Genomic DNA, 15,076 nt, shown 5'->3' with positions numbered 1-15,076 from the left:
CTTTCAGACTACAGGGCGTTTACTGTTAACCTCCAACACTGCTGCCTTAGCAAAACAGCAGCCATAAGCAGTGTGTAAACAAACCAGAATGGCTGTGTTCCAAGCACATGTCTGTAAAAACAAGCAGTGAGCTCAGCTTGGGTCTGTGAGCTGTAGTCTGCTGAGCCTTGCTTTATGGAATAAGTTTTAGAGTCAGATGGATCTGTGTTCAGATCTTGCCTCCATTGCTTACTAACTTCTAGAAGCCTCTGCTCCTTCACCTACTGGATGGGGGCAGTCATAATTCCTACTGCCTAGGTTTTTGTGGTAATCAAGTGCTGTGATATGACCTAGAATATGCTCAGAACTGCACTGGTGCATAGTAAGCATTTGTTGTACAGTAAACTGCTTTTATTGCTCTGATTATTATTGTTTACTATTATTGGTTGATCTCTGAAGGCCACTGAGATTCATGTTCTGTAGAGTCTCTGGTTTAAGAGCATATCAGAGCCCAGGAGCCAGAAGAGAGCCAGCCGCATCCCTGGGATGCATTGCAGCTGTCCTCCACCTACCCACTCACTCCCACCATGCTGGGTGGCCTCTGGGTATGAACATCATGCACACAGTTTTAAGTGCTGCCAAAGATGGCATCCATTTATGTACACAGTTGAGGGCACTGATGTGAGCAGAAAAGAGAGTGTTTTACACAGAAATGGAAGTATACATGAACTTGAAGATTTTAGAAAAATTAGCATAATTGGCCCTGTGATTTCTGGAACAGGTATACAAAATATGACTCAAATATGCAGTGAATATTTAAATTTAAAAACATACTGCAGTAAAAGACACATTGCCATTAATTCTCCACAAAATATTCCCCCTTGGTTTGAACACATTTATCCCATTGTTCTTGCCACTTCCTGAAGCAGTTTGGGAAGTGCTCTTTCCTAGGTATGCTTTTAAGATGTGATTAAAATATAGGGTGAATGCTGCCACTGAGTACAGTTCAACAGAAATGCAGGCTCACAAAAGAATTACAGCATGTCCTCGTCCCCCTTGTTCACCACATCTGGCACCATATGACTTCTGGCTTTTCCCCCAAATCAAGATGACGATGACAGGTAATGTTTTGAATGGATTCAGGACATCGAGGCAGCTAAAACAGCTCAACCATAGACCCTCACAAAAGAAGACTTCCAGAACTGCTTCAGAAAATGTCATGAATGATGGAAGAAGTGTGCAAGCTAGCAAGAGTATTTTGAGGGATTCACGGCAATCTGTTTTTCGCTATAATAATTCTTTTTACTGAAACATTCACGTCTCTTAGGAACACACCTGTGTACAGTTGGGACTGACAGCATTTTGTCATGAGGGGACATGGTACCTGCATATTAATGTCCTAGAGGATTTAAGATTTAATGTAGTTCTTGTAATAAATTTAACAGTGCTTAGATTTTAAAATGCTCAGCAAGGGAGAGGAGTGGAACCCTTGGAATTTGTTATCAATTCTTATTCAGCAACTGACAGAAACTTTTTTTTCATGCTGTTTTTCCACTCCTTTTTTTTTTTTTTTTTGGTAACACCAAGCTTCAAATTTCTCTTAGAAGTAAATGAAAATTTAAAGGATATTCTTATTGAACCTAACACATCCTTTCTCCCTCACAATTACCCAAGTGAACTGCATCCTTCTTGCCTTTGGAACTCCATTTTGGTGTCTAGCACTGTAAGAACTGAGAAATATTTGAGAGCAAAGCTTTCCAGTCAGTCCTTTATTGGTCTCTCTTTCTGACCTGAAATTTAACTGTCTCCAAATGTGGAATAATAATAATAATAATAATAATAATAATAAGCATCCGGACAACTTTGTGTTGCTTGGAAGAACACTTTAGAAGAATAATTTTCCTTCTTTTCATATCCCCTTTATCAATCAATTTGAGCTAATTCTAATGCAGTTGTGTTCTTTATGTGCTTTTTTGATTTATGATATTGGGGGAAGGGAAGGGAGGGACACAGAATGCCTTCAGGGCCTATTTGCTTCAAATTCTGTGAAAGATGAATTTAATGGAACCTGATTGTCAGTGGTGCAGAAACTTTAGATTTAAAGGACTATAGATCCAAGCAATCACTGACTAGCATCTGAAGTGTGATTAAGCTAAGGAAATAAAGATGACTTAAAATGTTAAGTGATTTTGTACAACAGGGTACTTACTTCCTGAAACCGCTTAACTGCCTTTCCCTGTGGTATCCAAAAGTGGTTGGCTCATATGACTTTCTCCCCGTGGTCCTTTGTCACAGGTCCTAGTGCCACCAATCTCATAATAGGCTCCATCGCTGGTGCCATCCTGGTAGCAGCTATTGTCCTTGGGGGCACAGGCTGGGGATTTAAGTAAGCAACGCCGCATGTCTTCTCTCAGTGGTTCTGGCGCCTCTCTTTTCTGCTTCCATACCCAAGTTTTGAGTTCCTGCTACAAGATTTTAACAGTAACACTGCAAATAAATACTTTTACTCAGAAATAGGTTAGAAAAGAAGAACCCGACTGTCTGAAATGTCATCATCAGGCAAGCAGGAAAGCATAAAAAATAGAAGGAATTCATAGGTACCTATTTAAAAACAGCAGAAGTTATTCAGAAGATGTTCAGTTAGCTTGTGACAGGAGCACGCCTTCTGAGAGACTTTCATTTATACACAGACAATGAGGAAACATAAATTGGAAATGAAATATTTATATATGTGTAAACTGGTTTACATTCCACTGAAATTTTCACAACCTAGTAACCAGATGGTCATTATTTCTCAAGTGTAATGTATTATGTAACTTTGTGATTTGAAAACTTATTTACAAAAAATATTTTCCTTAATTCCTTATGCAATTGAATGGGTTTAAAATTCAAATGTGAAATCGGTGGCTCTGTGACACTTAATGTTTTCTAATTAATTGCTAATACTGACATAACTGACAGGCAGCATGTATTTTCATAGTGACCTTGTAGATGGGGTTGCACATTAATCACCCAGCTGAGATCTCTTTGGTACACCATGCTAAATAGCCAAAAATAAACCTTGATTATAATTAGAAATTTAACAACTAATTTATCTAGTTTGAAGGTACCTCAGATGCCTTGGGTAATCACTTGTTTGTACCTTTTTCGGGTTGATTATGAGGATTTGTAAGTAAGCCCTCTTGTGCCAGATATTCCCTGTGATAAATTATCTCAACTGGATCTATTGAAATAAGTGGAAAATGGGACCATCAGCCACATTTAAAACCCATTTTGCCTCTGTCCAGTCACACAGCTGAGGACACTTTTGTCCTAAACTAATGGAACAATTGCCTTAAACTATGAACGTTATTTTATTTGGGAATCCTGAATTCATTATATTTAAAGTAGCTAAAATGTTATTTTTTAAACTACATATATATTATTAATATATATTTGTAGTACGTGATGATTACATTCATCACGGGCAGTTGTACATGTGTGTAACACATCTAATACTTTTTTTAATGCCCCTTCCCCATCCCTCCATCAAGGTGATTATTTTTAGAAATGCCCCCAAAGATGATTTAAGTAAATTCAACATTTTCTGCTGATGTGTTATCATATTAAGATTTAATGAGTAAGCATACAGTTTTTCAGTGGTGTCGACATGGAAGGGTATTTAATAAATAGTACTTCCTTTGTCAAGATATTTATAAATTTAAACTCGTTAAGTGAAATATTAGTTTTGACATCAGCATGTCTGCAAACACATATGCACACACAATGGGCAAGTGATATTTGGATTTCCCATGACTTCAGCAAGGCATTGCCCAGACAGAGGGTGGCTTGTGTGGCCTCTCATAGAAGCTGTAGCTTGTCTGGGGTGGTCTTATTCCAGTACAACCTTTCCTTAGTGTCCCAGAAGTATAAAAATGTCATTGTACATTATACTAATACCAGTCTCTATTGTTTTATAAAACTCCCTTTGCCTTTTTCTAAGTGTGCCCAGGTGTATGCCTCCCTGGAGGTGAGGAACCTCGGTCTCAGGACTTGGGAAACAGTCCACTGTGCATCCTTGCCCTACAGTCATGTCCAAGGCCAAATTGACCATTTCAGCATTTGGAGATAAAAACACATGATTCTGTAGCAGGACCTCAAAACGGTGGCCTGGCCTAGCTCACAGCTTGAATTGCATGTTTCTTTGGGGACAAACGGAGAAGCCTTTATCACTGTGTATATAAGTGGATTAGGCCCTGTACAAATGAATTCTTTCCGACAGAGAAGTCTGATCATCAGAAGAGCAGGAGAAAAGCTAGGGGACTGGCACTCAGTCACATCTGGAGGTGAGAGCCAGCCTCTGCTGCCTGCCTCTTGGAGACTGATGTGTAGGTACAGGTCCAGCTGAGCTAAGTTACAACCCCTTCCTGGGCCTTCTGACTCTAATAATCACCTTAAGGGAAAACTTGTAGACAGGCATACAGTAATGGGAAGTAAATATTTTCATGCCATGTAGCAAGAAAAATGAGGACTACGAATGCTTTTCTGCTTTAGGAATTTGAATCTGAAGAAACCTCTGCATTTCATGCTGAGTATTAATTGCTACCCGATTTGCTTTAGACTTTAATAGTAGCTGTGTGGTTTGTACTGAGCCTTAAATAATTACTTTTATCTTGCAATAAAAGACTTTTGGTGCTGAATGATAGTGTTTAGGTTTGCCCACCTCTTGGGCAATTTTTGAGGCTATTAATCTAGCAATAATTAGGAAGTACAGTTGTTTTTTTTTTTTTGCTAGTTGAATAGTGTTTCTTTGAGCACAATGTAAATTAAAAAAATAGAGGAGAAGTTCCTTTAGGATCTAAAATGAATATAGTTTGTAACAAAGATTGCTGTAAGTACTACTATTGGGAATCCTTCTTGAAATTGTGTTTTTATTACTAGAAGAGAAGTTAGCAATGTCACCTGAAGAATGTGAGTGGATGTAAGTTTTTAGATTAAAGCAAAATTTATTAACTGCTGAGGAAAGATATTACTGTTTCTTAATGTGACATTCCCTAGGTATAATAATCTGAGATGTGGGGGAAGGAGCTTATCACTCATGATCTGCTCTAATACATAAGTACACATAGAAATACAGTATACTGTGAGCCCTGACATTACTTGCCTGTCTTTATAACTCTTTTCTTAAACCGTATTTTTTAGAATGGAAACAGGTGACAGAAAGCAGGAGTATGGGTGCAAGTACGAATGTGTGCCCTTGTGTGTAAAGTGATGCTGATTTATCAGTTATTGTGATCTGAAATGGATATCAAATTAGGTTACTTCTTTTCAACAAAAATAGCAGAGTCTTTACACTTTGTTTCATGTAAATAAGACTTCCATAGCAAAGTTGTAGAATTTTTAAAAAGAAAACATTTTCTTTATTTGATGAGTTATTATACTTTTATACATTCTGACATACTGAGTCATGTTGTGGGTATACCCTAGTAACCTTGGTGAATCCCATACTGCAGACTCCGGAAGTGTGGGGATGCTAAGGGATGGTTTAGTGTATAGATTTAGCGTATGTGACTTAGTGTATAATGTATAAGTGTTTAGGGTCTGAGAAATCCTTGGAAAATGAGCATAGGCACAAGGCAGACAATTTATCCATTTCCCCTCATGTCTGCCTTTATTTCCTCTTCATCACCTACAGAACATAAAGTTGCGAATCTGTGGTGCAGAAGATTCTTAACTCCCTGTCCTGGTTGACTCATAGGGGCACTTCATGCCTACCTAATGCTAGATGATAATGCTGTCCATTTAACTATTAGACCTTTGGTTTTGCTGGACATTGGAACAAATCAAGTAGGTGACAGATCATTTTAACTTTTTTTTGGTACGGGAATTGAACTCAGGACCTTGCACTTCGAGGCAAGTGCTGTGCCACTGAGCTATCTCCCCGATCCAATAGGTCATTTTAGTAGTGTCTACCCCAAAGCTTGCTTAGGAAAAATTAAATGAGAATTTCATACATGTATTTAAAAATATTGTTACCTTGGGCAAGACTATTGATGTGACATTCACAGATTTACTTACAGGCATTTAGACAGGAGGACTGTAGTTAATTATATCCACACAATATTTATCAACACCATAGTTGATGGTAATAGGAAAAGAGAAACCTTGATGATGGTAGGAAAAGAGCATAAAGGTTAACAGTGACATAGTTTGTTGGCAGTTCAGGTCACACAAATTCCAGGTTGCGTATTGAGCTCTGCTCTCATATTATAGCATCTTACTCTGTGACGCCCCGTCATATCTCCCACTGTCGCACTGCTGTTCTCTGTGGCACAGTGGGTCTCACCACTGCCAGCAGTGGCTGTACTGGCCTCCCACATCAGCTTCTGACCATCAACATCTTCATTTAATACACGAGTAAGTAGCATACATGGCTTCCTTTCTCGCTCTGAGAAGTCACGGGGGCACCAAGTCCATACTGAGCCTGTCTTTGGCTCAAAGAGATTCTTTTTGACCTACGTTCCATTTTGTTAGGTCTGCTAAAGAAAAGATTGTGTGTTCCTGTAAATGAAATTTAAAGGGCTGTACCTAAGAAAGTAATTCAGTCTTGCCATATATATGTGTATATATATATATATATATATATATATATATATATATATATACTTTTTCTGGGGAGGAGAGGCTGGGTTTTTTTTACAGAATTAAGAAATAGAACAAACTTCATCTCATTTCTCCATGAGGAGGAGAAGTAGGCTCTGTTTTTCTAAGTTTTGTGACCATATCCCAGTGCAAAGTAAGGAACCAGGTTACCTAATGTGTGGTGCTCCTGGATGAGGCACTTTTCGTTCCAACTCTAGCAGGTGGTGTTGCTGCTAGGTTGGCCAGGCAGACACACTGCATTTCCTTAACCCAGCCAGCCTGGGACACGAGCTCAATCTAAAGTGGCCTAGGAGGGATTTGGTGAGGGGTCCTTGGAGGAAAGCAGGGGGATTCAGTGCAGAGAAATAAGAATGTGCTAGCAGTAGGTAAGTATAGGAGAGCTGAGATGGCTATTTTTTATAGCTTTGTAGCTCTGAGATGGCTATTATTAACTAGAGTTTAATTTTGTATGGGTGTGTTTGTATATAATGTATATGGTAGAGGCACAAGTCCAGATTTTTTGGAAGTAGCAAAAAAATGATGAAAACTGTGTCACTATGAGGTGTAGAGAGTATGCTAATATTTTACAATGACCCAGAAATACCTCACAAGTTATAAGAAAGACTGCAGCATGCCTTTCCGTTTCCCCACTGGGGTGGTGCTGGGGTGGCAGTGAAAGAGAAAAGGTCTTGAATCCCCTCTCCTGGTGATAGGTATTTTGCAGTAGAAATACAGGTTTTTACAGGGTGGTTTGCCTCCCTGACCTGACTAGTCTCCAGTATAACACTGATCTATAAAAACCACAGTCTAAGCTTCAAAAACCTTTTAAAAGGTACATACACTTTTGCATACTAGAGGTTGCCTGGATGTCATGTCAGGCTTAAGTGGAGTTTCATATCTTCACTGAACAATGACCTTGGACATGGCAATTTATCTGACCGTTCCTGCATTTGAATTAAGAAATTTAGATCAGGCAATATAGTCGCATACATGCGTAGTGTAGTGGTTTGCTCTTTTTTCTGCATTCAGATAAATTGAGGAGATACTAGTTTAACATTTCTCCCGGGTTTTAGCAATGTATAGCTAATCAGGGACAGGTGGTCCCTGAGGGTCATTTCTTAAGCTCAGGTAGCTGGTGTCTCTCCATTCTGACTCACAGGGGGAAAACAGGGCCCTCAAAATCTCTTTCAGGGCATATGCGCTTGGGTAGAAGAGACAGATCCGTGCTCCACAGCTAATTGACTTGGTGGGAGATCCATTACGGGGAGCTTCCCACTTACCCACCTCATTTCCTGGGAGGCACATATCCCCACTGCTTGCTTTTAAAAATACTGACTCAAGAAAAGACTTGGTGGCAACTGTGAAGCAAAACAAGTAGCTCTGTTGCAAATAGCGTTTGCTGCAATGGATTACCCAGCAGGCCAGCGCATCACATGCATAGGCTGCTCCTGAAGATGTTTTAATGAAAACTTTTAAAGGAGTGGAGATTTTCTTTAAAAATGTTTGTGCTTGCTAGTTCAAAAGAGAAGCATAAAGTGGTCATTTTGGGAAGAATAAGAGTAATGCAGGATGCCTTTCTGCCTATTATGAGCTTTGGTGGTGTGTTTATTTTGAACTACTGATGGGGAAGGAGGACTCGATTGTGAAGGTTTTGGTTCTTAGGCCCTGAGTGTGGGGCAGGGGAAGGAGAGATCTGGGGACACCCAGTCTCCAGCGTTGCATGCTACCTCAGTGGCAGAGCATTGCACTCGCCAGTATGCAGTTCAGTGCATGAGCCCCTTGCTTGATGCCCCACATGAAGCCAGACCATGGGGAGGTTACAGACAACTTTTGGTGTTGCCTTGTAGTGTCTTGCTGGTTCTCTCTTTTCTCTTTTCAAACATAGGAACCACTTTTTAGGAGACTGGACACTGTGAGCAAAGTATTTTAACTTGCTTATTTTCAACTGTGCTAAATTGCTGCATTGCTTAACTAACCCAAACCTGTGTCCACGCTCCTTTGAGTGTACCGACTGCCTGTGCACTCCGTTTCTCAACTTTCTAGTTTGAAAAATGCTTGTTGCATAGAGGAGTAAGAGCTCACACACCCAAGGCGAAGAGAATTGAGGAGAGAAAGGCCTTTTGCCACACTGGCAAAGGCCAGTCCACTGGCACGGATCCCTGGGGATTGGAGGGAAGCAACTGCAAGACCTTCAGAATTCTTCTCTGCTCCTCCTGGTGGAGCCCCTGCATGGAAGGGGCCTCCTTGTAATAATTTTCACCTAGTGAATTAGTGATGCCATTTACTTCTGAAATAAGGCAAAAATGGGCTGCAGAGTTTGCTTGTGATTGAAAATGAGCAATGTGAAGTCTCTTTTGATCTTTACAAAACTCTGTAGTCTAGCGGAGAGGTGTGAAAACATTTGAAAGCAACAGCGTTTCTGTGACTCAAGTTATTTTGGAGGCTGCCGCTGTGTGAGCTGATTACTTTGCTCTGGAACTAGCATTATTGTCATTATCATCACCTTCCTCTCATCATCCTCTGATTAATATTGTGGATTTCTCTCCCCTTTGCTTGTGTCTTCTTTTGACGCACTCTGGAAGAAATGTCAAGAAGAGGAGATTTGATCCTACTCAGCAAGGCCCCATCTGAATCAACTGCACTGGACGAGCAGCACCTTGCACTGTTGGGTTCTGGGTATGATATACTCTTCGCAACATTGCCAGAACTATTCAGTCTTTAAACCAGAACACTGGGTAGTAATGAGTAAAGAGCTAAAGCTGGGGTAACAAGGATGGGGTAGAAGAAAACTGTCCCTTTTGGAAATTATTTCAAAGAACCCCTCCCACCACCTGTCAATACAAGGGAGGAGGGTACAAGATCATATTATAAAAAGAACTGTTCAGAATCTTTTTTTCTACCTAAAGGAGAAAGGAACAAAAAATTTAAGTGCAATAAGAGACCCATTAAAAATAGCAAATGATTTTTTTCCCCCTCAGCCTGCTGGCACTTATATCTTCAAAATGATTTGGCATGATTTTTTTTTCTTTCGTTACCAATGACAAACTCCAGTGGCATGAAGATCCAATTTTCGAAAGGGTAAAAACTGCATGGCATATATACAACAACAAGCTAGCAAGCCAATCCTCCGCAAAACCTACAGTGGAATTCCTCAAGGGAAGATGACAGATGAACATACAGAAGCTGCCTGGGCCTAGCGAAGGCAAGTCCCATCCCCAGCTCCTTCTTGTACCTTGGGCGCCCACTCCCAGTTCTGGACTGGCCCATGGCAGGACTCGGCGCGACCATGCTCTTGTTGATTCATTTACCCCATTATTTTTTTTTTTCCTGGACCAAGCATCTTTGGAAATGGGAGCTGGAATTTGAACAATGATGCTATTGTATAGTTCTTTTATAAATGTAAATATGGAAATAAGAGATTTTGACACATCATTTTCACTTGTCTGAACTGAAATCTTTTTCTTGTATAGATTTTCTGTAAAATTCATTTGTTGCTTGCTCCCCATCTTTTCTTTTGTTTCTTTCCTCTTGTTCTTTCTTTCCTTCTTTGTCTCTGTCCTCTCTTGTAACATGTCCAATGGTTGTTGGTCTAGTTTAAAAAAACAAATGTAGCCACAGATGCAGGGAGTTTGGGCACAAAAGAGGTGCAGTTTGAGGTTAGTATGTTTGAAACCAAAAATAAACAAAACGGGAACACAAACAACAAAGTAACCCATATCAAAAACAAAAAATTATGTAAATGAAAATATATGTATTCACAAATCTCTAAAATTTTCAATGTCATTATAAATGTGTATATAATGTAAGAAAGTAGACACCCTCTCAAATTAATCACAGAAGTGCCAAGCTCATGATTTTAGTTTTTGGTTGTGACAATTTTCCTTCCCTGTCTTTAATGTGAAAGAAGGATAAACTTAAAAGCCTTAAATAAAAAAAAATTTTTTTAAATGTTGAAAGCTTGGAGAAAAATTAAGCTTTCCATTTTATTCATATCTATTGTCAATATTTCATTCATGCTTCATTTGCCTGCCTCAAAATCTATATGGTAGAACCCCATTATAGAAGTGGTAATGGGGACAGAAGCAGCAATTCGCCTGCACGTCAACATTGTGAAAACAGCTGGAATTTGGAATGTGGTGTTTCCAGGAAACCTTGTTTGACCCACAGGGCTTCCTGGACCCTGGAGTGTTGTAATGGATTATAATGGGATTCCACTGTGGACAGATGCACATTCTATTCCCTCCAGGCAGATTTGCAGATGCAATCTTGGAGTTCCCAAGTCCCTCTGAGTTTCCTTCACTTTCACCAATTTCTTTGATTTCTGGTCAACATACCTTCCATTCAAATGTTAAGTGAACGCGTTAGTAAGGAAATCTGGTCCCGGCCTCCCCCGCCCCCGCTCCAGCTTTGTTTTCAATGTACAGACTTCTACAGAGTCACTTAGTGAGCATCCACCCAGAGACGAGTTTAACTAAAGGCCCCAGTGAGTGCCTCCCACTTCTCCAGTGTCTTTTTAGGAGCAAGACATGAAGTTATGCTATTCATGGTACAAATCAGTTGCTGGAAACAGCAAGATTCATGACAGCGCTTTTACAACTTTTTCTTTGACTTTGGAAAGAATGATGTTGTGAAACACTGCTTAAACAAGTGGTATTTTCCCCCCACCACCCCCGAATCTTTAACTATAGGATTGTCATGATCCTGGAGCAGAAACTTTAATTTCTGTAACCAGTCATAGACCATAACCCAACATCTTAATCCTATTGTTGCTTTCTGAGTAATAGGTGCTACACAGGTGTACAGTCTTTATCTAGAACTTGCTCTCTGTTTATATTGTAACAACAGGGCTATCTATAAGGTTTATTGGCCTTACTCTTGGTTTCGTAAGACACAGGTTGTATCCCTTTACTTAATAGTGATGGTTCTTTCAGCTTGGAGGAAAGTTGAAGGAAACTCAGATTACTTGGTATCTCTGCCTGTCCTTGCACTGCTGAGTGGGTCCTCTTTACTGAGAGATACCAAGCTGCTGCTAGCTGCACCACCCACATTTCATTGCTATTCCAGAGGCACCATATTGACTTAATAGACATAAAACCATGGTGGTTACAAAACAAATCTCAGTTATTAACTTTTGAGCATTTCACAAACAACATTGTAAATGTGCGATGTTATGTTTTAAATCAGACCACAGTGGTCCCCAAATATTATGTACATATGACAAATGTCAGTGTAACTTTTCATTATGCTGGCAGTTTCATAGGTAACCAAACCTATGCTCCAATGTTAAATTATTTGTCTGTATATGTAAAATACACAAGCTTTAAGCTCCGTGTATGTGAATATGAAAGGTAATGCAACCACATCTTAAACAACAGGTTATAATTATTTTTGTGGTATTAGATTACATAGTTTCAAACTCTTCGCTGTATTTTCTCTTGCCTATGACATTCATTTGCTAATTTTTGTGGTGTGGATACTCATTTTTATTAATTTGAGCTCAAAGCATAAACATATTACTGTTTAATGTTACTCAACAAGAGTATTAAGTGATGACCAAGTTCCCATTTCACCTGCTACACTTTTGCTATGATAATTAATGGCACCTGGATAGGAGACAGGCACTAATTTCATTGCTCACCTGGGACAGTGCATGAGCCCACTGGATTAGAGCAACTCCTGCTAGATAAATGAGCAGTATACATAGGTGCATGTTACAAAACAGAAGTCACATAGAGCTGTGGAGTTCTACCAAGTGATGTGTGTGTGTTTTTTGTTCTTTTACTATGCAAAGATGAGAAATGCACACACTTTTCAAAGACCTGATGTCTGAAGAACTTTACAGACAATACTTGAATTCTTTCTTTTGTCATCCCTTCATGTTTTATAGTCCTTGTTGCTTTCATTGTTACTTTTTATTTTTAAATGGTTTGTAATTTTTTAAGTGCACAACCTGAAGTTTTGTTTGAAGTTAATAAATTCATTTATATCTTGTTGGCTGCCTATGAATGGAGATTCAGTAGTCATTGTATGCATCTTTTAGTATGTATTAAAACTTTTGTTAATGTAGAATGTGTAGCTTTATGCTTTGATCATTTTTATTTCTTCAGTCCCTTTTCTGTGTTTTCTGGCATTGTTGATTAAATGGCCATGTGCCTGATATCATCAGAGTTTTAGCACCAGTCTCAATCAAAGGCTCACTGAAAATTTAAGCAGTCAATGAGCAAAATAAAATCTCTGGTTAATGATAAATATATTCCTGATTAGGAATCAGTTTTATTGGATTCATCACACATTCTTTGCTTCTAGTAAATGAGAAAGAAGAAAAGTAACTTAGGATCATATGATTATCACTTTTTTGAGTTATTTATACCTTAAAAATTTTAAGTTCCTCTTCTGAGTTAAAAGGATAGATACTGACTAATACTAGCCACGCTTTGCTTGCCATCACATTTACAAGTAAGCTATTAAAAACTAGAAGAAAATTTGACTATGCACATTACATTATCAGAATATTCACAAGAAGGTACTTCCTTAGATCTCCCGTGAAATTGATCATTGTTACATTCTTTCTTCTATGAATTTCTTCAAAATGTCACCCCACACCCCACTGCTATCCCCCGGTTTGGCCTTAAGCCCAACCTGTATGTCGTATAATATGAGTTGCCACAGTGACACACACAGATGCTAATTGATGACATCTTCCTTCCAGAAAAGTCTTGCAGGACTCTTCATTTCTGGTAGGATACATTCCAGACTTTGTAATGTGGCTTACGGTTCTGCCTGCCTTTATGACCTCACCCCTGCTGATTTTTCTAGCTTCACTGATTCTCATCCTCTCTCAGTTACTTTACTTAAAGTTCCCCTAAAAAAGCCTCCTGTACCCAAGTCTGAATAATCTTTAGGTCCATAATTTATTATCCATAATTCATTTGTTTCAGTGTCATTTCATATGGTAAAGGAAATACAGAAACATGTGCAAATAGCCTGAATAGTATATTCTACAGTGCATACTAGAGTGTCGTTTATATTTGACCTTGAGGTGTGACGTGCTTTTCTGCTGTGTTGTCCTTTCAGTCATTCTGTTTTGTTGAGGTTAACATTGAAATGAGTCTGCTCCATGCATCCTGGGTAACTGACTGAAAAAGTTGACCCAGAAACTCTCCAGACAGCAGAAGAGCTGCATTAGTGTTAAAAATTTGGTGTGAGTAATTGAGTAAATAATCTATGTGTTCAAGGTGGAATTCCTAAATTACTTTAAAATTTAAACTTTTTTTTTTTTTTTCGGTACCAGGGATAGAGCTCACGACCTTGCACTTGCCAGGCAGGTGCTTATGCCACTGAGCTATATCCCCAGCCCCTAACTTTAAAATTTAAAATAGGCGCCATTAAGGTCAATGTGCCAAAGTTAGGGACTTCTCAATAATTTATTTACTCAACAAATATTTATCAAACCTTCTAGAAATCGATGCTGGGGGCTCCTAGAAATTGAGGAGACAAAAGAAAATCCTTGGCACAAAATTGCTCACAGTTCAGCAGCAAGATTATACATATTTTTAAATAAAAATCTGAAGCCAAAGTCACAGGAAAACAAAGCTAACTGAGAACTGGGAGTAGAGAGGAAGAACTGATAGGCATCTAAGAGGGGGGTGCAGAAAGGCCTTCTCAAACAAGTGAGTTTTGAACTGTCTTGAAGGATGACAAGAGTTCTCCACTCTGATACAATAAACACATGCTCAAGGCACAAAGAAGCACCTCGCACAAAGCCCCAGCAGGAGGATCCAGACCTGGGGGTAAGTAGAGCTACATGTGAGATCTGTTCAGCCTGTTTCCTTCCAACTTCTCTGCTTCCCTTCCTTTTTCATCTGTCCTGCCTACCTTTCACCAACTGGATTGGTTAAGAATCCTACAGTAGTACTGTTCCAGGCACCCAGGACTCATGGATGAGCCCACAGTCTTATTAGCAATGCTCACAAACAGCATCTATCAGTGCTCTGATAGATGTAAGTATTAGGTATTTTCAGAAGAAGAGAGGAAATAAGGAGGTGGCATTTGAGCAGAAGGCTGTGCCCGTGCACTTGGACCAATACCAGGATCCCTTGTTGTGTTCAGCCAGGGCTCACTCATTCTGAGGGGAGGGAATTTATTTGTGAATGGCTTGGAAGTAGAGCCACCAGCAACTCACGTCCAGTTGCTTACTCCAAACAGCTAGGTGTCTTTTTTGGTGTCAAGATTGTGAGCTCTCTGAGCACCTTTTATTTTTAGATATTTTCCCACTATTGTACTTACCACGAATCACTCTCTCATGCTTGGGGCCATCAGTGACGACAAAGAGAATTTCATGACCTGGCTTACAAACATCTAATATTTTCTTAGCATAAAGATTCCTGGCTAATCTCATTCTGGAGTGAGAAGGTGGATAAGAAGAACAATAAACACTTCTAAAGCATCATTTAGTAAGTTCTTTCCTTAGTGAAGG

At 39.3% G+C, this 15,076-nt stretch overlaps 1 protein-coding gene across 2 annotated transcripts in view; it reads left to right on the top strand.

Moving 5' to 3' along the window:
- Adam23 (ADAM metallopeptidase domain 23) overlaps positions 1-12,762 on the top strand; it is a gene marked incomplete at its 5' end in the record, with an annotated part of 155,643 nt that extends 142,881 nt beyond the window's left edge. Inside the window, 2 exon segments of one of the 2 annotated variants that reach the window (XM_013520784.1) lie at positions 2,275-2,365; positions 9,183-9,317. In XM_013520784.1, the coding sequence (XP_013376238.1) occupies positions 2,275-2,365; positions 9,183-9,231 (140 nt within the window). 2 annotated transcript variants of the gene reach the window in all.
- Positions 12,763-15,076: the final 2,314 nt, after the last annotated feature.

This window comes from Chinchilla lanigera, unplaced genomic scaffold, assembly GCF_000276665.1.
Source record: "Chinchilla lanigera isolate Chin_1 unplaced genomic scaffold, ChiLan1.0 scaffold00056, whole genome shotgun sequence".
In the NCBI taxonomy this organism is placed as follows: Eukaryota; Metazoa; Chordata; class Mammalia; order Rodentia; family Chinchillidae; genus Chinchilla; species Chinchilla lanigera.
Note: the sequence above shows the minus strand (reverse complement) of the source record. Positions and strands in the feature narration are given on the sequence as shown.